The sequence below is a fragment of the Diplotaxodon limnothrissa genome, linkage group LG20, assembly GCF_057381915.1.
Source record: "Diplotaxodon limnothrissa isolate DT_005_m linkage group LG20, D_limnothrissa_male_GT1.1, whole genome shotgun sequence".
NCBI classification, from domain to species: Eukaryota; Metazoa; Chordata; class Actinopteri; order Cichliformes; family Cichlidae; genus Diplotaxodon; species Diplotaxodon limnothrissa.
In genome coordinates this window covers 24972376-24997117 of record NC_140615.1, presented here as the reverse complement: position 1 = coordinate 24997117, position 24742 = coordinate 24972376, and the positions used below count along the sequence as shown (strand labels likewise).

At 39.2% G+C, this 24742-nt stretch overlaps 1 protein-coding gene across 1 annotated transcript in view; it reads right to left on the bottom strand.

The window, feature by feature from the left end:
* LOC146610986 (cadherin-4-like) overlaps positions 1–24742 on the bottom strand; it is a 251544-nt gene that overhangs the window by 136816 nt on the left and 89986 nt on the right. The window contains exon 3 of the mRNA XM_085343936.1: positions 12402–12425. Coding sequence (XP_085200062.1) covers positions 12402–12425 — 24 coding nt within the window. The remainder of the gene's footprint in view (positions 1–12401; positions 12426–24742) is intronic.

Sequence of the window (24742 nt, the reverse complement as noted above, 5' to 3'; positions counted from 1 at the left end):
AGGGCAGAAGATGGAGATGTGCAGGGAAAGGAAGAAGCAGGTGGAGGTAATAATAGAGGCAATGGGTTAATGTAGTAAGAGGTGGGCAGGGGAGTGAAAGACGAAGGGGAAAAAAAGATTAGGTGTTTCCACTAAAAAGAAATGAAAATCAGATGGAAAATGAGAGAGTTGGTATGTAGAGGAGTTAGGCTTCTCCACCGAGGAGCTCTAAAGGGAGGCAATCAGGGCTGCTGAAAGCTGTGCCTGTAGTTTCAACCCTGTAGTTCACCGCTGCTCTCCCAGGGGATAGGTGTCACTCGTGTGTACAAAGCAGCCACTTAAATGAATGGAGCTCTTTATCTGAGCCTGAACAGCGAGTTATTACCTACTGAGTAGACACTACGGAGCAGGCTCTATTTCCACAGCAGTGATCCCCAGAGCTGAGGCAGAGCAGGAGACAAAGGGGAGGGAGGGGCAAAAAAAGAAAAGAGGAAGCTCATATCTAGTGCCTTATTTTGTAATGGGGTATGACATCTTTGGCCTCCATACCATAACAAAGCCCTGAAGCATGGTCAAGCATCACTGACAAGAGAATCATTAGTGTGGAAGGCTGCAGGAAAACGCACAATAATAACACCCACTGGGAAGGCCTCAAACTGTGAATCTCTGCTACTCCTTTCTGCATTTTATTAGGGAGATGGGAATGTTTTTTATAAGATTCATGCAAGCATCCTCACAGCACTGAAAACTTCTGTTTGAAAATCACAGAATTCTTGTTCACGAGATAAAATAAGTTCTTACAGAAATAAAGAATTTGAGTTACAAAAAGAGGGCATAACTTTATTCTTGGCAAGTTACAACTTAAAGATGAATTTTACTGAGTTCTTGCTTTATTGAGTAAGAACTCAGGATTGATGGTACGGCAACCACATTTCATTTTAATTTTTTCCTCCAGTGATAAAAACTAAAATACATTTGATACAAGTGAAATTTATACCACATGAAAATCTCAATGGGGGAAAAAGAATGAGCAACCGCCATCAGCTCAAAAACCCTCGATTGAAAACTCTTAAAAATGACTCTGCTGACCCGATCTTACTTCCCATGTATGTTGGAGTTCTCCCCCTTGTCACTTAAGTTAAGGCAATGATACCAAATATTACAATAACTTTTATGTATGGAGATGCTGAACTACAATAGAAAAAGATGCAAAATGCATAATTAAAGAATCAATTCAAATTACTGGATGTGCCTGTAATTTTCCCAGAATCTCCTCATACTGCCTGTCTGCAGACAGTGCAGAGGTGAAGGAGGATGGAGCCAGCCTAAACCCTCTGTTCTAGAGTCCTGTGGTCTCTGAGAGCAGCCCGGCTCCCCCAACACTGGCTGATGGCTTTAATTGGTCTCCTCTGGCTAAAAGCAGAGCATAGGAATCCCTACACACTAATGGGAGTGAGCTGCAGCAAGTGATTACACCCACACGCTGATGCTTGCACATAAATGCTCAGTCAAACAGACATACAGTTAGAAACACACAGAGAGATATATATGTATTAGGACTGGGCAATATGACCCAAAATTCATATCTTATTCATATCATATTTTTTTAGCTGGATGGCGATATACGATATATATCTCGATATTTATTTTAAAGCCATAAAGTAAGAACAAAAAAAGAGTTCTTAGTCAAAGCTGTGTCCCAGATGTCACACAGGCACTTTTATTAACATACAGCGTAGATATACATGAAAAAATTACTCAAAAATAAATTATCAGCATTTATTGAATAATAATGCTCCATAAATAAAAGAAAACAATGTTGTTTTTGTGCATAACAAAAAGCTCACAATTGTGCAGTCAAAATGTAAACTAAAAGACGCTGAGCATAATAACAAAGACAGATTTCACAGCTGTTCTGTTCCCAAGTTCTACTGCGTGACTGACAGCCTGGAGTTTGAAATCCGCTTCGTAACCGTGTCTCTTAACAGGTGTCATTTATGGTCCTTATACACACACAATACGCTAATATTACGTTGAAGCACAGTATGTATCACTCCGCGAGGCTCCTTGGTAGCCGTAATGCTCCAACAATCCATCAAGCGGTGCAGCTCCGTAGCTTACTAAAGTCGTACTAAAACATTTTTTGACAGATTGCTGAGCGCCGTGTACCACATAAAATCAATTTGCGGTCATCAAGCACAACCAGAATTCATACTAAAGGTGAACTGTCGATTTTTGAGAAAATGAAAGGATTTTAGGCTGTGCAGCCCCTGTGGGCTGCATGGCGTTAGCGTGGTTAGCTCGTTAGCACGGTAACTCGTTAACAGAGATTTGCCGTGTCCATCTTGTCATTGCCTGCAGGTGAAGCGATGGAGGAGGGGTAGTTGTGTTCAGTGAAGGAGAGAGGCGAGGTAGAGTAACGTTGCATAGAGACAAAAGTGGACGAAAGAGAGGCAAACTAGCGGCTCCACAAGTATAATTATAACGTAACATATACTATATTGATATAAACGATATTGTCACATCCGATATCCCGTATTAAAATATATCGATATTTTTAAAAAACTTGATATATCGCCCAGTCCTAATATGTATATATATATATATATATATGTATTTAAATATCAGCAAACCGCTTTTACTCCTTCTATCTTACTTCCTTGTATCTTACAGGTCTCTGCATGGAAAAATATAATCTTAAATGAACCAAAATTTTTCCACATGTTGAAAAGATGAGTTACTATCTCTGAGAAGTGTGTAATTTCCACATATGTAGAAATTAATGCTATTTATTGTTTGTATGGAATGCTAAAATTGTTGCCAAATTGAACGTCGCTCATCAAGAAAAATGAGATTTCTATACCGGATTGGTCTCAGCCTGGGTTTACAATGACCACCTCCAGTGCTGTTGGCCAACAGTGCTGGTGAGACCTGTGCTAGTAAAAATACAGGCGATCGAGCTGAAGGCGGCACAGTTGAAGATGTTAAGATTTTTGTTAGGAGGGACCAGGATGGACAGGGTTAGAAATGAATAGATCAGAGGGACAGTTCAGGTCAAACAGTTGGAGAAAGTTACAGAGGAAAGGTTGAGATGATGTGGACATGTGCTTAGGAGAAATAGTGAGCAAAGGATGTTGAATATGGAGCTGTCAGGCAGGATGAAAAGACAAAGACTCATGGATGTAGTGAAGGAGGATATTCAGTGACTTGGTGTGACAGAAGACGATGCTGGGGATCGGGCGAGATGGGACCAGCCGAAAGAAGAAGAATTCCCAGGGTTCCACTCAATAATAAATCACATCAGAAAGACTGCTTCAAAGAAAGTGGGGAAGAGAAAAATAAAAGATGTAAAAGCAGACTATCATAGCGAAGCTAATGTAGAATTCTTGTTATCATTGATTAATTGATCATTTAAATCTGATGCAGTTACAGAAAATCCACTGTGTGATGTCTATAAATCGTATATATGAAACCTTCAGCATCAAAGTTCGAAAAAGAAGAAAAAAACTGTTTTCTACAGTTGATTCTTTAGGGAACAATTACACATCTTGATATTCTCTTGGACAGATGCTGTTTGTACTGACAGGACCATCTCCAGGGCATTGCAAGATGTGAGCAAGAAAGTAAGAAAGCGAGAAAGATACAGAAGACAGGAAAGCAGAATGTAAAATATTGTAAGGAAAGTGGAGGTAAAGCAGAGGAACCTCCTCTTTATCTAATGAGCATTTCTGACTGAGAGAGACAGAGACCACTCCCTGTCTTGCATTGCTCAGGCGGGATTTGCCGGAGTACAGGGAATTGCTAAAAGCTACATAAACCAACCATACACCCTAATCACAGTCACAAACAGAGCTTGAAAAAGTACATGAAAGACAAGCGAGGAAAAAACAACAACTTGCAGAGACAAAGTGGGAGGTAAAGTCAATGTGCAAATGATACAGAGCAGAGTAAAATTACCTACAGTGGGGGCATGATCCTCTTTAGCATTTTGGCTATGTGTGCATTTACCAACTGAACGAGAGCACAATTTGTCTGAAGTACACAGAGGCAAAGCTGACAGAGAACATCAATCCACAAAACCCAACATGTTCCAGCACCAGCTGTCAGTCTAACTACCCCTCTCTGCTGTCATCTTTAGCATCATTTCCATGCTAATGTTGCACCAGGTAATACTGGCTATGGCTCTACAAAGGAATCTACCTTCTCTAATGAGCGCTGGATTTCCATATAGAGCAAATGTACTTTTTTCTATAGCAGCTACAGAACCTCTGTATGTAGAGTTAAGCTGTGTACAGTATTTATAGCCAATCAGGGTTTTTAATGGCCCAAGCAGTGTTTACTTTTCAAAGACTTCCACATGAATTATTGATGGTTGAGAGTTGATTTGTGCTAGGAATTAGCCTGGAATAATCCATCTAGTTCCACCTTTCTTCCTGGGTGCCTTGTCTCTCTGTCTCGAGTGTAAACAGACTGACTGGAAACTTACGTAGCTTTGCACATTCATTTGTTAGAATGATTTCTGCTGAGTGCAAAGTGGTTACTTAAAATTGTATGAAAAAGCTATATTCAAGAGGACTCACCCAATAGGTGGGTGACCGCTGCTGTTTAGTTCTCTCTCTCAGTTTAATGGAGGATTCTTTTTTAACCCATTTCTACATCTTCAACTTGGGAAACAATGTCTGCTGCTCATACTGATCATGTTGGTTTGTTTACTGTGCGAGAATTCTTTAACAATGTATGGCTTGAACTATAAAATAAATTCTCAACTGTTTGCACTGTGAGAGTGTGAACAGTACAAAAAAATGAACATAGTTTTCAGAGAAAGTCTGGAAGTTTCTTAGAGAGGAACTAAAGGAGGACACGACTTCGACTTTTGAGAATTTCTTCCCTCTGCGCTTGTGTGAGTGATGCCAATTTGTCCAGACCCCGATTCATTTTCTTGGCCCTCTTTGGTGTCAGAAAACGAATAGGCTTTGCATCTGAAGTTTGGTAATAAACTCTTGGATTAGATCCATCCTTTGGACAGGATGGACGACTCTGAGCAAAGAATAAAGACACATTTCCTCAGCAGTCTGTCAGAGGCAACTGCCTTTGCTTTCTTTAATGCTTGTGTGTGTCTTTAACTGTTTTAGCTTAGTTTTTTTTTTTTTTTTAAATATACCCATCTGCCATTACTGTGGTGACATGTCTTTGAGCAGTTGATGAGGTTTGAGAGCACAGCACTGTACAGGAAAAAAAAGCTTGCTTAATTAGTGCGACTGTGGAGTTGGGAGCTGTGTTTATCTAATTGTGGGCATTTCAATTAATATTCCCATCCTCACTCAGAAATGTAAAGCTGTTGTTAAATGTAAAAGGAAGAAGTCCGAATGCTTAAGACAGGGCAAAACTATTTGAAATTTATGAAATGGTAAAACCCTATGTATAATTAACTGGTGATTAGTTTGGCTCGGAGTTTACAGCGGCTCTCAGAGGTATTGGTTGCTGTTTCATGTTTCATGGTTCACTGGTGTGTGCTGCTCACTAGCATATTAACAATATTCCACATGATTCTCTGCAGCTTTTTTCAGGTTTCTCAGGTGTTCTTGTGCTGAACAGAGACTGATGTACCCTTTCTTCCATTCTGAGTCTGTCCCTCCCCATCTGTCCTGTTTGTATCCCTCTGTTTCACCCTGCTGAGCTAATCCAAGCTGGTCAAATCCCTCCGCCGTGCAGGCCTACATAGGAGCTTTCCCGCTGGGTGCAATATGCCACCCACTTCCCTGGCAATGCCAGCCCTGTAGGGTTCAAGCCTAACTGTGGTGTCTTGTCAGCAAACAGACAAAGATGTATGAATCCTCAAAATGATTTAGAGCAGGTATTCCTGTGACAATAACATGTTGAATTATGACAAAGAGTTATTTACTCCATGGGATTACTGCAGCTCTGTTCCTGGGTAATCCCACGTAGCAACACAAGCGTCTCTGGGCAACAATGCTCTAATCTTCCAGATACCTGCCACACACACTTCAATAGAAACCTGACCCCTCTTTTAAATAAAACTACTCTACCAAAGAGAAATAGTTATGATAAGCTTCAGTCTATATCTACATAGTCGATTACGCCTAGTCTGTATGGATGGCCTGAAAATTCCATCCACCGGTGCAATCACTGTTGCACCCTACTGAGCGGAGCACGGAATATCAAATTAAGTTCATCCGTCAAGGGAACAGGCTGTTCTCGTACCTAATTGGCAGTTGAGGCTTAGAGCAGGATTCTTTAAGAAAGAGTGGTGATAAATTTACTTCAGTCTCCATTCTTTTGTTATACTTGTCTCTGCTTTTATCTTCTCTCTGTCGTTGCCTGAGAAATGTTTCAATGCCCAGGCAGTCTTAATGAGTCTAAGATGTGGGTCTGCTGAGGCTCTCTTTGTGTGGTTTTGTCTTTATCTTTATCTTTAGCTAAGACTCAGTTGGACATATTGCAGAGTTTAGCCTGGCAAATAAAATGCACTATCACCCTCTTGTGATCTAATAACGAAGAGCTTCTCACCTTGTTGTGGGAAGAGGCTACATTCTGTCTCATTCAGAGGTGACTCTGTTGACCACTTTCTCTAACCAGTTCAGACACAGACATTCGAGATTGGCCGTGGACTTACAGTAAGTTCTGTTGCCATTTAAAAAGAACCCAAACATGCTGAACCAGTTGGCCTGAGATATGCAAGAAAGGGAAGATGATATCTATAATGATCTTGCAGCTCTTGCAGAACTGAATTGAAAATCTTTAAAAAAGTACAAATTAAAGGTGAAAAAAGCATGGTTCTTGTCACAGGGATTCACAGTAGCATGAGCAGCACACATCAAAGACAAAGTATGACATGTTCACACACACTGTAGTCAGTATTACTGCCAGATAAGAAACCTTGAAGCACCTCCAGTTATGGCAGTTTATTGCTTTGAGCCAACTCAAGTTAAAAGAAACTGTAAAACAATGGTTCAAAGTGGAGTGAAAATACACCAAATTAAAGTTTTTCTGTTCTTCTTTCATATGATAAGCTTAGGCGAATGAACTGTGATCCTGAGCACAGGCCAATAGAGAGTTAGTGTCATTCACAGCATATCATAAATCAATGATGGTATTTTAAACTGTTTTACACCCTTTCAGTTTAGCAAAAGCTAATTCTGAGGTACTCGTGAGGCAGCTAGAAATGTTATGAATTTAATAGGTTTGTTGTCATAAGCTAAAGATATGTCGTGCAATTTTGCCTTGATGATGGTGCTTAATAATTTGTCTGCAGATCAAAGTTTTAATAACGTACGAGGTGATTACGTGCAAACCATGAATGGCCAACATTTTGTGACAATATAACTATCTACTGACTGAGGCTTTTTTTCTCCTTTCTGTACCAGAGAAGGGCAAATATAAAAGTCAGGGGAACAATGGCACTATGATTCATTCTGTGAGGACAAAGGATGGCAATAAAAAATTTCAAGCAAAATCCGTTAAGTTATATGCTACTATCAAAAGCAATGCATACATAAGGTCTATTCTTACAGTTTATTAGTGCGTAGAGTGTTTGTGAAGCTTATGAGTCAAAGTAAAACAAAGCACCAGCTGTATAACCATATGATAGGTACAGTATGTGATCAACAAAGCCATTTAGAGTCTGACTGCACAGGGTGCAGATGTCTGAAAATAATTGCAACTATTACTTTATCTCATCTTTACATTCTCCTTGAGGATACGTTATATTGGTAAAAGTTGTCATTTTTGGTTTTATTAACCATCTTGTTTATTGTTTCATTTGAATTTAGAATCAAATGTGAAATACCATCGTAACTTCCATTTCTGCTCCTGAGTTCTGGTAGTGAATAACGGCAAAGAAGTGTTTTCTGCAGAACTCTTGAATTCATGGTTGCATAAATGCTTTTTGTTCCTGTAGAAGTTTTGGATCCCCCTTTTTCTTTTTTCTCTCTTTCTTTTTTTTCTTCCCCCTTCCTGGCTTGGACACTTCCCTCTTACAAATGCACTGTGATAATGAACATGACATGAATGTAAATTAATAAATGACGAAATAAAAGTAACACGTGAACAAGAAGAGGCTATCGAGAATTGACAGAGCTCGCTTTTTTGGAAAAGGAAAATGTCTTTGGCAAAACGTTGGATTCAGATCACAATTCTGATTGCAAAATCTTGCCTTGATAGCTGGGATAAGCCCGAACCCCCTTCCCACCACCACCCTACACTACATTACCACAGCCCTACATTGGATAAGTAAGAAAACGGATGGGCAGATGGATGGATGCTTTAAGAGGGATAAAGTAGGGTTTTCACTGACAACAGCTACAACAACATTTTAACCCCTTTTAGCAACTGAACACTCTAATGTTCCAGAACTAGATCATGGAAACAGGATGGGGTTTTAATTCATGAGTCCAGACAGGGTCTCTCACATATCATTATTTATATCCTGGCTAGTACTCAACTTAATGTTTATTATATTACCTCTGAGCAACACCATTACACTCTGATGTGGCCATAGAGTGAGAGGAGCTTCTTTTGTGGCTGGATTTACGAGGCAGTTAATAGCTGAGAAGATCACATAAGGATTACAGTATTATAATTATCAGTTAACAAATTATAAATTAAGCTCAGTGGACATTTCCTTCTCAACTTCTTTGGCTGAAAGTGGTTCCTTAGAAAAACTGTATTTTCAAGTAGCTTCGCCAAGTACTTTTTTATGAGGCTTTGCTAAGCAAGAGATATGTGAAAAGCCTTGAAGCAGCAGATGCGTTCTGGCAGAAATGCACATACATTTATTTCAAATCCAGTGTCTCACAATCCTTCAAGTGGAGTTAAACAGGTACTTTTACAAGAGGGAGAGAAATTACTGGTGTGAGGACAGAATATGTTCCCAATTTTGCAGTGGAAGGAAGATATTGAACAAAATGTAATGAGGAGGAGATCTGGAGTTTGAGATTTAGAGAGGGGGGGGGGGGGGGGGGGGAACTGGAATAAGAGTGAGGCAGAGAAGTTGAGAAGACTGCGATTTCCTTGTGTAGCTGTAAAGCTGACAGGTAAATTTGCATGTGCAGCTAATGGGGCAAAAAGCAGCTAAGGCCTTGTGGGCACCCTTTCACTCTGACAAACAGGCAGCTTGTTGACCCAACCATTGCCTCTGTCACTCTATTTTTCAGATTCAGCATTTCAACACACTAACGTACTCCCTCTTTCTCATATGCCAACAACACGTACAACACCACGGGCACACATTAAGCTGCCGTGCGTGGGCACAGACTAGGACAACTTAATCTAATAGGATTCAGAATTAATCAGCGGTGAATCTTGAAATGTTCAAAAAGATGATGACCTGTTTATTGATCTTCTATCAGGCATTTTAGCAGAAGCAAGAAGCAGGGAAAAATCATGGATCGCAGCATGCATCTTGACGAGAGCGTGTGGAGTTGTTTACAGTCTGCTCATCAAGTCAAGGAGTAAATCTCTCTCATGCAGTTTACTTTTTTGTCCACCTTCCTGCACATAGCAAAAATCAATAGCCAGATTGTTCATTCTCTGAACCTCTCTGTCATTTGCTTTTATTCCAATCACTTTGCTGTGTATACCCTTGATGCCATGCTTCAGTCATAAATCATGATCTTTACAGCTGGAGTTTGGGGGCTAGTGAGAGTGTGTTTGTGTGCATAATTCTTTGTTGAGTTGCGTAACAGAGACCACAGCTGGGTATTACCATATATCAGTGTGCATGTCTTCTCGTAGCGGGTGTCTGAATGTTTCATCTAATCATTAAATGCTGACAGGCTTCACAGACTAGCTCCACTGATCCCTGTTAGAGGGATACAGGGCCTGACTTCATTAGAACTGTTAGTACTAAGCTGCTTTACCCTCCCTCATGCCTGGCTTAGCCTGCACGGTGATAAATGTTGAGAGGGCAAGGAAAGATAGGCAGAGGAAAAGATCGGTGAAACAAAAGCAAAGTGGGGACAGAGGCATTTAAAAAGAGAGGCAAAGGTGCCACAGTGAGGTACAGAGGATGAGGCAGTGAGAAATGGGAGGGGAATGGGAGGGCACAGAGCGTGTGAAACTCGAGTTTTCAGAGGCAGGGGAGGGGATAAAGCTCAAAGCAGTGTTTGAACTGAGAGGGATTCACAAAAGCAAAAATGTGCAAAACAATCAATTAACTTGTGTTGCAATTAATCAATTACTGTTCTGGCACATTGACATCCAAAGCGCTTAGCTCAGATTTCGACATGAGGCTTCTATGAGCTGAAAAATTAGCATTGACCTCTGTGCACACATATGCATCCCTGCGTGTGGACAAGCTAATTTATGCTTGCACATATGGATCTAAGCGCATAAAGATATGCGCACACATTCTTGTTCTCAGCATATTTCTCTAGTATATTCATCTGGTTTCTCCTGCCAGCGGAGGTTTTTGGCCGGCTTAAGTACGCCCACAGGCCCCTGAGGGACAGCCCATGACGGATGGCACGGCGTGTGACTCCGATTCGATTCAGCCCATTTGATAAATTTATTGCTGGCATTTTGAAAATGAAATTAGTGGGACGTCTCCTGGAGACTGTTTTTCCAGCACAGGTGCCATAAATATACTTCGTTTGGCAGCAGAGAGGGAGGAGGAGTGTAAGGGGGTGGAGAAGTGTTGGATAAAGGATGTCATGAAAGGTGCAGATAGCAGAGATGTTCCACAGAAGCAGAAAACTGAAGAATAAGGTCAACTTATAATAAGAGCCTTTATTAATCACTAATCATATTGGTATGGAACAACAGTAAAGGTTATTCAAATGTAGCTTGAATCCTACCTGGACCTAACTACTGTGTGCTGCCCTTCAGTCTAACACGTGTAATATAATGTAGCCTCTTAGTTTGTGCTGAATATAACTGCATTGAAATTGCTGGACAAACTTCCAGCTTTTTTCATCTTTTGTGCTGAGGTGCACATACACACACACATGAACATATACACATCTTTTCATACAAACACATGGTATATGAACATTATCTTTGCCTCAAGGCCACAAGGCTGCTGAGCACTGATGACACTTTCAGAGCAGCATAACCATCTATAACTCACAGTATATTAATGAATACAGCCAGATGACACTCTCATTGTGTGGGATTGGTAGCTGTTTTTGTTGATGCTTCTAACTAAACAGATTTGAATTGGACATACAAGATGTGAAAGAAAAGAAAGACATACAAAAACACGCACACAACTAAGTCAGACACAGGCACGGACACACACGGGCTGACAAAAGCAAGCATTCATTCACTGTCAGGGTTGCGCGGCCTTATTTATCCCCCCACTTCCTTCAGAAACGTATGCGAGTGCAGCTGTGGAGGGATGATGTACACCTCGCGAGCTTCTGCACCCCTTCAACATTCATCAGACAGCGAGGCTCGGGCAACCCGCATCACTTACCTTTATAGGCCAATCTGACAGCATTGTACACCACACAGTCATCACATACATAGGCTCACAACAGTGTGTGAGTGAGAGCATACAGTGTGTACCCAGTCAAGCAGATGAACTGTATCTTTTTCAGATCTAAAGCTTTGAAAGGCAAAAATGCCACTATGTTCCCAGAGAAACCCACCTGCTGTTTAGGTTTTTCACATATACATGCGCATTATATCAGATCCAGGTGACAATGAAAATATTTGTATCTGTGTTCTGTTCTGCTCTGGTAAAAGCTTGTACAAAAGAATATCTATATTCTTATAAGCACAGCAGGGAATAAAAGACAGTTTCAACAAAATCAGCAGGGAGTTTTCCTGGCTGATTGTCTGATCGTTCTTTGCAATCACCGAGTGTGACACACCCTCTGCCATTACTGTATCATCTCTAGCAAGAGTATAGGGGCTGGGACTGCCTGGTGCATACACCTGCCACTCAGAACAAGACCCCTGGAGCTGTTTAGACAATTTGACTGCCTGGCCCTATCATCTTACAAAATCTAAACAGCCTACAGGTACTTTCCTACAACTGCACTAAACTTCCCGTCTGTCCCCGAAGAGCCACTATGCAAAACAGTCACCTCCTCCAACCTCTTATTAGCATTCACATGAAAGTGTGGAGGAGTCTAAACAGAACTGTGATTAATCTGAACATAAGACCTACAGAAAACAGTGCATAAAAACAGACTGTGGGTTGTCTGCCTTTGCAGAGTAGCAAGGTAATTTAGTCTGGGTGTCAGTGGGTGTGAGTGATTGACTTTGTAATCAAAAAGATTGTTGTGCAACAAAACCCACGAGTGACTCAATTTCAAATCAACATTAACAAAAAAACATGAAATGTTTTGTCATCTCATTAGCAAAAATTTGGAACACACACAGGAGTAACACAAGCACGTGGAACCCATCTGAAAATATGCGATAATCTACACGTGACTGATTAAATGCTGTCTTACCTTTCTGGGATGAGACAGTAGTATCTGTAATTAAAAAGAGGAGAAGGACAGAGGAGAGTGTTAGGCTGTGAGTAAGAGACACATAAAACGCAGGTGACAGCCACAGTTGGCCATTTACTGATGAGAGGGGAAAAGCACCCAAAAGCATAAACAGTGTGATGGGTCAGGTAGGGTAATATACAAAAAAAGGAGGTCCTTTATTTGAGACCTGTGATAAATTTCCATGCTACCATGAGTAAACTGTGTAGCAGATGTGCTGGCAACACACACAAAGGCACTAGAGTGAAATGTCTGTACTCCACAAAGAGTCACCAGGTGGAAGACAAAAAAGCATCTAAGCAAACACATTGAAGAGAGGCCCTCAATTACAAAGATGCAACTCTCCTGACCCTGGAAACCCTTGATCTTGTACACAATTTACCCCGAGTGTGCTGTCTAACACACGAAAACAACTCAATTGAAGTAGAATAAGTAGAATAAGACAGACTAAATCAAATTCTTTCAGTAAGCATTTTAGTTTCTTATGCAGAAACCACTGGAGACATTCCTGGCCTACAGGGGGAGGATCAAACCATCAGCAGCTTGGAGGGAAGGATGTAGTGCAATGTTTTTCAGATAACACCGAACACTTACAAAATTTAAAGGAAAGGATCACAGTAAATTTAGCTTATTGTTCTCATAAAATATTCAACAGGATAGTGTTTGCAAGTTCCCGAGGTTTCATTTTAATTTAATAGACTCGTCAAAGTTGCAGGAGTATAGGCATAGTAAAAAAAAAAAAAAAAGAAGAAGAAGAAGAACGTTTTTTTCTTTCTAACTTTTTACTTTGAGCAGTTCAGATTCTTTCCTCTACTGGCCATGTGCCCAAAAAGCCCAAATGGCCGCAGACGTGGGAGGGGAATAATTGAATCCGGAAGGATTTGTGGTGTGCTGGGCTGAGGAAGCGATAATCCAAAACTCTGCCTAATTGCCAGAGTAAAGATGGCGTCCATTGTGAAGGTGGCGTCGGTGTTTATCAAGGCAGTGTGCCGTGGGATTGGACTGAGCATTAGGGCTTTACACACTTTTGTTTTGCGAGGTGTTACAGTGGATTTGAGCAAATATTGGCGCTCTGGTTATTACATGGTCTGATTGTCTGCTATGCAACTGTCCATAAGCTCTGCACTTCTACCCTAATCTGAGAGGAGGCTTCAAATAATTAGTCAGTGAAGCACTCTCACAGCCCGGTGCAGTCAACCTTATCGCTAAAAGAAAAATCCTTGGTCCATTTCCTTTTCAGCCCAAAGGCTTACAATCCCTCACTACTGTTAAAACCTTCAGGGCAGCGACATAGCCGATAAAATAATGCCTAACATGTCACATCCGCTGGCTCTTATACTACTTTTTTTTTCATTTATTATGTAAAAGAAAGACTTCTGTATGTCAGACAGTAATGCCCTGGTAAGTGCTTGTAGTAAGAGGGTCTTACAAGCAGCTTTTTCTGGGATATACTGCTAGTCAAGTAAGTGACTAATCAGTGTTCGTACAGTAGGAAAACACTGTTACTGTCCCCAATCAATACAAGTTGATTACTAGTACTAGACTTTAAAAACTGCATGATAGTTGTCAGTGTTTTTCAGTCATGTGTCATTTAAGATAGCATACTCTATGCTGTAAAAAGGTCTTCTTAAAGTCTGTGCTAGTAGACGTTATTTTAAAAAAAATGGGAAGAATAAAGACAGAATGTACGACTTCAACAAAAGAACAACAGAAACAAAATGAGCAAACTTAACCTGGACTCTTTGCCTGCTTTCTTTTAGCTAATGTGCCCGACTGGAAGAAAATAGTTCAAAGAGTGATACCATAAAATGCAACTTTAAAAAAAATGGAACAGAGCCATAGCGTGTGTGTTTGTGTGTGGTATATACAGCAGATCAACAGTCATGATGTCCAAATGTTCATCGGGATGTAGACCACAATAAGCAAATTTACACACTGTTATACACAAATCTAAATCAAAACTATTATGCAAAGCTATTGAAAGATTTCTCAGCGTAGTTGATGGTAAGAATAAAAGGTCAGCCCAAAGCTGCTGTTGTTGAAATCTTTTTAGGAGTCTATAATACTCCACTGCATTAGTTTGATATTTGTGTTGACTTTTCGCAGTAATGCACAGTACAGCGGGGAGACAGTTTACAGTTGACTAAATGCAGCTTTGAGGAAAAGAAGCGGCAACGAGGAAAGAAACAGACAATACAATTTAACAGATTTATTTTTAATGTAAAAGGGTTTAATTTGGCTTTAATTAATTGTCACTGCAAATAGTTACCTGCAGCAAACAGCATTACGCTACACTGTGCGCCACTTCCTCTCTGTCGACACTGATATAACACACTGGCAAAGAAATGTGAAGGAAATGTAGTAACATGCTCTCTTAACATTGTTTGAATAATGATAAATAATAAACACACACCAGATTGGCTATAATAAATCATTAAAAGAAAGCACTTCTTCCCTCTCTAGAACTTGCTGGTTTGAAGCAGAGACTACATGCTGATTGATGTCAGTACACATAAATAACTCTTCTGTTTAGGGAGGCAAAGAAAAACCTCTGTCATTGATTACTGCATTTCTTCCCAGCTATCAGTGGCTTATATGGATTTGGAGACTAATTTGCAGTGAATAAGTGAATAGCTTTTTATGTGCCAATGCACACTCCGGTGGATTTGAGTATTATGCAAAAAGGGAATATGTCAATACAGGTTTTCCACAAGTATGTATTTAAACACAGTCAAGTTAACTGTGCCTAAAAGCGTGCCTGAGGACACTAAAAGCAAAATTGTGAGAATAATCGCATCACGTAAGGAAATAAATATGTCCCAAACATTTCTCCCCGCCTTTCATAAAATTACCTTCTTAGTGTCAAAAGAAAAAAGCATAGAGAAAGAAAGTGACAGAAAGGCAGACTGATGCTAAGTTAATTTATTATTTATGCACACTTTAAGTCGACTTAAATGCAAGATGATTTCTCTCATTTTAAAGGAGGGCAAGTTGAAAAGCTAAGACTATATTACAGTTTAAAGATTTTAATCTAATCGAGCCCCGTTACAAACACTGTGTAAATGTTTATGACATTCAGTAGCCATTAAAATAAAATCTATCTGCCCGAAGACTACTTTTTATCCAATATAGTGCAAAAGAGTAAAAGAGTGGAAGTAAAACTTTACAAAATGAAGAGTTGTCCGTTTAAAATTGTGCATGTGACACGAGATCCTTCCTGATATAAAAAATTCTCCAAGATTAATCTCCACAGCACGACCAAAATTATTGCAGCTTTGTGCAATAAACTTTTTGTTCAATGCACAGGGTTCTTGTTCACTTTAAAATGGTTGCTTCAAAGATGAGGATCAACTCTGTGATCGCTAGCAGTCAGTTGTGGTATTCAAAGCGATTTTGGTGCATTGAGACAGCAATTACAAATAGTTATGTACCTGTTGTAGGACAGCAATTCAACCGCATTGCTTCTATATAGCAATATCAACAGGATACATGTTAATCTGCCAAAAAAAAACTGCCACTATGATTCAGCAGGAACAAGTTAATTTTTGAAACACTGGTAATGCTGACTCCCCGTACGAAATCATCAACAGACATTCATCAAAAAGAGGCTCAAAGTAGATCTGCACTTGTGTGCTTTAAAACTCTCAGATGACTAATAACACAAAAGTTGCCAAACTGCAAAATATGTTATGCGGTAAAAGTTGATTAACACTTTGTACCATCGATGACAGTCTGCTTCTGTTTTCTGTCAGCACATTTTTATATAGTTTGGCATATTTTTTACCATCTGTCACATGGAAGCATCAAAATATAGAACTTTATTTGCAAGGTAAGCTCCTATTTGATTGAGAACGCTTTCTCTCTTTGTGACCAATGAGCTTGTTCTTTCTATCCTTACTGCGTGTCTACAAGATGAAATAGCATACCTGCGGGAGACTAGACTGAAGTCATAAACATTGTGTGATGGATTTAATAATGATAGCGAGATTTATCACCATCAGTGACGAGTAGCTACAAACTCTCTGGGCTGAAGTGTGCGCGTTTTGGACATTTTACCTGCCTTTCTGCACATGTGTTTCCCACCTTATATTCACGAGTACTGTGTGACCCTCGAGTGATGGAAAGTCTAGCTCTATAATGTCGGACCACAAATGCAGCAGTTCAACTTCAAACTAAACTCTTACTCAGGCTTTGTTTGGGAATAAAGAGAAAACAAGTTTATTTTCAGACTGCTGACTGACTGACTTCAGAGATTCTCAGATGATCTTGGGTCATTAAACTCAGCACACAAATGATATGAACATCAACACAGAACAGAAGAATTGTATAATTAGTTTTAAAATCACAGTAAAAGTAGTTTTAGAGACAACATTATTTAAAATGAAACAACAGGAGGTCACTGTAAACTTTTAATTCTTATGGTCCATTAAGCCACACTACTACTATATTTGCATGTTCAGAATATGTGGATGTTAAGGAAACTGCAAGCTGTTGTTCTGCAGTACAGCTCCCTGAATGACTGAATTAGACTGCTATTGACCTCTGAATGTTGTGGCCTTCCAAGAGGCGAATGTGGAAATGGTTTTAATTACAAACAGAAATTGGGTTCGATTTTGTCTCCCCGTCATGAAGCGAGGATTCTTCGCAGCAAATCATTGCCTCATCATGACATATGAAAACATCATCCTCACTGGAAGGTGATTCAAGTGTGCATGTGCGGTGATTTGAATATGAATACATGTGTGCAATTATACTCATGTATCTTTCTGTGTGTGAGCTATGAACGGACTATGCAGATTTCTAGAAAGTACTTTAGAAACACATGCTCAGCCTGGAGATGATTGCTCACTATTGATATATTGTCAGTATAATGTAATTAGGATAAATTTAATGGTGTCGTTGTTCATTTCTTAATCATGTTCGCTCACGGGCAGTGATTGTCCATCAGTTAGAATTAGAACTGAAAGAAAAGAAGCCAATATCTGATAGATGGCAATGCTGGTCATTTTTGATCTGGATGTTAATGATGTTTATGATTTTACGGAGGATCATTGATCATATATTTCATGTAAAAAAAAAATGTTATGTCAAATCTTTAAAATGATATGAGGGGCGATTAGAATTTGGCTGTCTCCCCTCTCTTCTAATGGACCTCTGGTCAATAGTGTTAGTGTGATTTACAGATCGCTCCTTGCACATCCTGTTCTGTAACTGTAATTCTTCCAGTGTGTCAAAATGGTGATTCTTGAATTTGATTTTATACTTTAAGAATTGGACAACATCACAGGAAGTAAAATCTGGCAGATGCAGCAGGTGATGACTGATGATTGTGTTTGTGTGGCTCAAAACCTCCTGTGTGTACCAGTTTTGTGTGGCTCAAAAACTGGTACACATGATGGCAATCTTGAATGCAACACAATTGAGGTAGTTTCCACCTACTGTTCTCCCTCTGTCACTTTAGGACTCTACAGTAGTACTCCACATTAATAGTCTCACCCTAGGGAGGGGATTTGTGGCACATAACTCAGTGATTGTCAAAAAAAATGACTAGCATGCTCCTGTTGGCATTCCTCGTCACAGAGCTCACAGTGCAAGTGGTCATAAAGGGAGTTAAAGTAAGCAATCTAAAAATATCAGCAGCTTTGAAAGGGGTCCAATACGTGAATGAGAAGATGCCCTTGAAGAGAGAATTGGACAAATCTAATTCAGGTAATGTTTTAGATTTTTATGACTTGGTTCTCAGAATTGTTTATATTATATCAAGAGCACGTATCGATGTAGAGATTTTATGATCCTAAAAGTCCTTATCGAGACATTGTCGAGGGCCATTTCAGTACCAACGTCGTTTTCCTTGAAATTGCATCCTTTATTCCCACAGTGGATGGTGGGGAAAAAAAAAAGAAAGAACCACTGTTATTCTTCCCATGACAACAGGTGATTGGAGAAAAAGGAAAGATGTCACCTACAGCTGAAGGCCCCAAATTACAGTCTGGATGAAAAGTCACTGGCACTCAAGGATAAAGGCAGCTTGTCACTGCCATTAATCATTACATTCAAACTTTTGATTGATGAAAGAAGGACTTAACCTTAAAGTCTGTGAGATTTAAAGGTATGGATACGATTAGCGAAATCTTTTCTTAGCTTCAAGTTGCATTCAAAAATGGAAACCACAGGCAACTGCATTTTTTTTTCTCATTAATAGCTTGCTATTTGCAATACATAATATGTTATTCAGACATAAAACTATAGAGCACACAACTGAGGATTTGCATAATGTTTTTTACCTCTGGGGTGTAAAATGCTTGCATACCATGTCTCATTTAACTTATGCTTTAAAAGCTCGTGCTTTTTTTCTTTTTTTCTTATAGAGAAGAATACAAGGAGACAATCCTAGGTTTTAATTAGCTGAGTGCAGCGCATGCTCATGTGCTACACGCTGCACGGGGAGAGCGGGGAGTGCTGCCTTCTTGCTCATTATGTACTAATGAGTTGTCTATTAATGAAAATGGAAAGCATTTATTTTGTGAGCACAAAGGGTTCAGCTGGATTAATTACTGCACTACAGCAACAAAATGAAAACAGAAAGTGCAGCATCACTCTTGTGTGGCACATTACCCATTAACCAACTGTTATCAAGGTCTGGCGAGTGTTGCTGCACGACACACTGTAGGAACGGGAACTGTTCACGCAGGCCATTAAAACTTCATGTGAACTGCACTCTTGACACATTCTATATACTTCTCTTTGGAACTTAAAAGCTTTCTCTCATATGAGTCCATGTCATATCGACATCCACAAAACATTCTGCCAGTATAACATGGACACTTTCTTTGAGTACTGTGACACCATTTCATCGCTGAGCTTCAATGTAACAACGGGCTGTATTTGAAGAATTAAAAACTGATTTAAAGCTAATTGCATTATTTTGTGCCCAAGTACTAACATTTTTATCTGTCAACAAGAATAATCAGAAAGCATAAAATAAAATTACCCAAAAAATATTGTATTTTCTTTTTCTTTTTCTTTTAATCACATTCTTTTCAGCTCAGACTGCTTTCTTGGAGACGCTTTTGAGAAAGAAATGCCAGAAGTGAAGCTCATATTCTCACAATGAACAAGAAATCAGAAAGAGTAAGAAGTAACTGCAGAGCAGAATCATGCTACCTTCTTAATAAACAAAAAAGTAAATGTTCCATTCCTTGGGTGAAAATGTCATTTTGTTGTGCTACATTTCTTTTCTAATGGTCATCAAAATCATTCTAATAGTCCACTAATGGCTTGATGTCCCATCGGGCTTTCCTTGGAGAGGTCAGGAGTATGGGGAGTGTGTGGGCTCTGGCAGCCTCAGCAGATGGTTCTTGATCAGATATTAGAGGCTGGGCGGCGAGGTCGTCTGGCCATGAGCATTCTGCCCTGCCTGGGGGATAACAACCCAGTCTGAACTTCCAGCTCCAGCAATGGTTCTAACGCCAGACGAATAGCTCTGCGTCAGAGCCAGACTGCAGGGACGCTGGAGCCGTGACAGACTGCTGTCCTTAAGCCTTGTGACAATCTGGGAAAAGCAAACTCAGAAACATGCTGTCTGCTGTAGTTTGTTTCCCTCCAGGAATTTGTTTCACCCGATTTGGGCTGAATCCGATTTGATGACAAATGCTTATGTAATTGCTACCGTGGTATGGTCTCTCTTGTAGAAATAATCTCACTGATAACAAAAATCCTACTTAGCTGGATATGAACAAAAGCTGTCCACGATATTGTATTGTAGAACTATCTGGTGGAAAGGCTAATCATTAAATAAAGGAATGCATTTAGAAAAATCTGCAATTTGAAACCTCAGTTGTGGTGTATTAAAAATGGGAGACATAGCAACAAGGAGGATCAAATCTTTGTTATTAAAATTGGATATCAGTCTGAGAACAGCAGTGTATGAATGTCTTTTGCAAAGAAAAAAAAAGACAGAGAGAGATATGATAAGATAAATCCTGCTTAGACAACTGTGAATAATTTTTTGGCATTCAAAGCTTACAATTTCTTCAACATGCCTCATCTGTCTGTCTCTCCCTCCTCTATCGACACAGCTATAGAGAAAGTGGGGTGAATACACAACAATCTGAGCTTTACTTATCCTTTTCGCTGTGAAAGTGGCAGTCCAAAATGGCAGGGCTTCGGATATGACCTTCAGTTAGAGTGGTTCTCCATCCGTCATGAATGCCACCCACAGATCAGGCAGTGGATGAAAAGTAGTGGCACCTTCAGTCCTCCTCGTGTCCTCTGCCTTTTTAACCTCCCTCACAGCTTTCCACAAGAGATTTCTCTTATTTTACCTTTCTGCCCCCCATTTTCATTTGGCTTCCCTCCTTATACTGCCCTTGGCCTATCTTTGTTTGGAGTATATTTTCTTTACGCTTTCCTCTACAATACCTTTTCTCTCTCTCACTGTTTCCTATCTGCATGCATTCTTGGCAGGTAGCTTATGCGAGATCTGGCACAGAGTCTGGATTTAGGAGTAAAATGCATTATGTAAATGAATGCTTTGCATATAATATATGTCAACGCAAACTCTACATCTTGGAGTGAGAAAATGAAAGAGGAGACACGGGGAGGGGATTTGAATTATAACAGAAAAATTAAATAAGAAACCACCTGACTAGCATAGAAACTGAAACACTCGTTCACCAATCGACACATTTTGTCACGTCCACTAAACCAATGCTAACGCTTATTTTATTTCATACATCTTTCTTATCTTTTAAATGATAATGAGCAGTGCAGCTTGGGATACAGTATCCATGATTACAGTATTCAGCAGTTACAATACTACAACCTAAAATCTCATTCTAGAACAGTTTTCATCAATTTAACAGCCAGTCCTCCATCAGAGATATTATTTGCGTCCACTCTACTTAATAGCAGATATTTTCCAGCTAGCACTCCTTTTAATGTTCTGAAACACATAAAATATTGACATGTGCTTCAAAATCAGCATAAACGCACAGACTTACAAAGGCAAACGCGCATGATAAAAACACACACTTTATAGAGAGACACCCACACACACAATGACAAAAGCCTTCAAAGTGAAACTAAAGATGGCAACAACAACAAAAGAATATTTTCTTGTCCTTAAAAGTAAAATAAAAAAAAAACGTAAATTAAATACTGGCCAAGACCAGATGTGGTACTTTTTTTTTCTCATAACCTTTTTGTTCAAATTATGATCAGAAGCTTCAGACGAGATGCTTTTTAAAAAGGGATGAGAGGAGCGATGCTACAACAACAGATGCACTTAAGTAAATCAGCTATACATATCTTAGTTTGAAAAGATAAAAGAGGAGACATTGTCAGTCTCGTTTTGCTATCTGAACTGAATTAACATCAAATGCAATATCCTCTTTAACAAGTATATTGTTGGATTCTTAACTTCATTTTAAGTTACTGTTTCATGCACATGTATTTTAAAAAATGCGGGGTTTTGCAACCCTGGGGCCCTTCACAATAATGACTAAATAACAAAAACTACATCTCAGCATGAGACAAAGATTACATGGGCTTCGGGTAGACTGCATCTCTGCATTCATTCATTCAGCGCACATAGTTTATAGCTGTAGGACATCATGAACTTATACTTTCTTTGGAACATTTGGAATTAAATATAATGCATTAAAAGTGCAATAAACTCAATGTTATTGAAGTATAAAGGTTGATGCTTTTAGTTTGACTGCCAGAACAACTAACAGGATGAAAATATGTGCATACATTTTCAGAAACAGTTACTGTGGGTGCATATTATAAAAAACCTAAAGCACTTAAGTAAACGGAACAAGTAAAAATTACAACCGAATACTGTTGAATACAAATTTTGCTCTAGCCCTCTATTAAAATTTTTTTATGCATGATAGCACAATGAATCAGCAAATCTCATACAAAAAAAGGCCACTACATAGTGTTGTGCTCATTCCCTTGAGCTCAACTATACCTTGCATAATATATACGAATGCCTGTCTCTTACTAAAATATACAAATATACAAAATATATAAGTATCAACTGAGCATGTTGATATTTGTTTTACAATAAATAAATTAAATGACTTAGCTATTCAATCAAATCATTTTCTGTCATCACATAACGCATGAATGCATTTTTGTCTTTGTTTATTTAATTATTCCATTTTTAAAATTTTGGAACTGATTGTGCAATACACCCACATGCACATGGTATAATTTGGATTGATATTAATTCAAGGAGCCATATAGATTCCACACACTGCACTGGAAGCAATGCAATGCAGAGAAGTGGTAAACATGTCCAGCCATGTTTCTCTGTCTTGCCTTCTGGAAACACATAGCTTGCTTCACGAGTCACATCCTGTTGACTCCACTTCTATTGGCACACTCAGTGCTTTCCGGTATCTTGCAACTGGTCTTTGCGGTGCTCTGCTGCACTTCCTCTTCTCATCTTAACACACACAAAATCTCAGGGCCAAATTTCAAGCATTACAATCATTCCATTATACATTCACTCTATTGATTAGATTCACACTTGATTAGGAGGATTATGCATAATTAACTATGAACAGAATCAAATATAGATATATCCTGTTATAGCACTCTGTATTACTTTAAATATAATAAGGCTGGATGTTAAGTCCTTTATTCAATTCGTTTTTATTTGCTTCACATTTCTACAGCACATCACTTGAGACAGGGTGAACTTAAGTTATTTGTGAAAAGTCTAAATTTCATTACTAAAAGAAAATCAGTTTATCTTTTTTATTATGAAGTTAGCGTTGACTGCACAATGTCAACCCTAACTAGAACAACCAAAGGAACTAAAAACTATAACTAATAAAAGGAAAATCTACTTTTGTTGAAGATGGCAAAGAATGCAAATAAGTCAGAGTAATGGTAAATGAGAGTATATCTCACTTGATGAAGAGAAGTCAAGGGCTTGAAAAGGTTTTATGAGACATTCAGTAAATATGATTTCTACTAGATAAGAAAGATAGGCACCAAACGCTGTGTACTTATTAGTCTGGCTGCAGCACCGCAGTCTTTGTGACAGAGGCACAAGTGGGAGCGTAGGAGGTTGGTGCAACTTTAAATGGAACCAAAAGCTTATGTAATGTTTATATGTAATTATGGTGGGTCCATGTGAACTCATATAGATTGTAAAATCTACCAGTAACTTCCAGGGTCAAACATTTCTATCATCGTGTCCAAAATCATCACTTCTGGTCCCCCTGCAGCAACATAAATGCTAAAATAAATACTGCACTTATACCATCCAAAACAAAGTTCAAACATGATGCAACAAATGTTAAAGAAATTATGACAACATCAAGTCCTCAGACTGTAGGAACCACTGTAGAATATAAGTGCATGTCCAGTATTATTGTGATGTTCACATAGAGGCACGTTATACAAAGAGACGATGAATGGAAAAAGTCTACGTATTATTTTTTCAGGCCCGAAAAAATACAGGAAGAGATTTCCTGTTAAAGTGAAGTACGGTGCCTTTCAAAACATTCCATGTACAAAGTGCAGTTGATGCTTTTATTCAACATTGTGCCAGGGACTCTATAAACCACTTGTGGATGCACTGGAGCAGAACATGAAAAACAGCCACACAACAGCCTCAATGCCAATGAAAGAGCTATAGACTGTCTGCAACCTGAATGTCTAATTCAGAACTGAGGATAGCTCCCAAAGCTCGAGTCTGGTGAGGTTGCTGAAGGAAGATGCTCTCCTCTCACCTCTAGCTGCAGTCTATTGGCTGTTTATAAGACGGTTTCAGTCTTCTCTGTCAAGGTAATCCAGTGGTCCAGCCATACTAGCTTCCAGTATTAAATTTTATCTGTCATTCAGCAGTTTGAAGTTGAAATAGCTATTGTATGTCTGGTTATTGATTGGAAAAGAAGCATTGGTGGATACTCATTACTGCAAAAGCAAAGGTGTTTATATTCTCTTCTTAACTTCAAGACAGAGGGAAAAAAAAGTCACATTGGAAACGGCAACTTAACTAACGTCATGTTGACTTTGTGATGCGAATAAATGTGCATTTTCCTAGCAGTGCTCAAAATACAGTATGCTCAGGATGCCCAGCTTACCTTCTTATTTAGAGACCAGTGATCTCCATATAGCAAGGTAACATATTTATGTTTTTTTTCTTCACATGAACATATCCATTCACACCCTGATGCTGAAGAATAAAATCTGTTAAAAATCTGTTAAAAATCATGTTACCAGTGAAGCTTTAAATCATCTAGTGTAGAAGGAATGGTTAGTCAGTTGGAAAGGAAGAG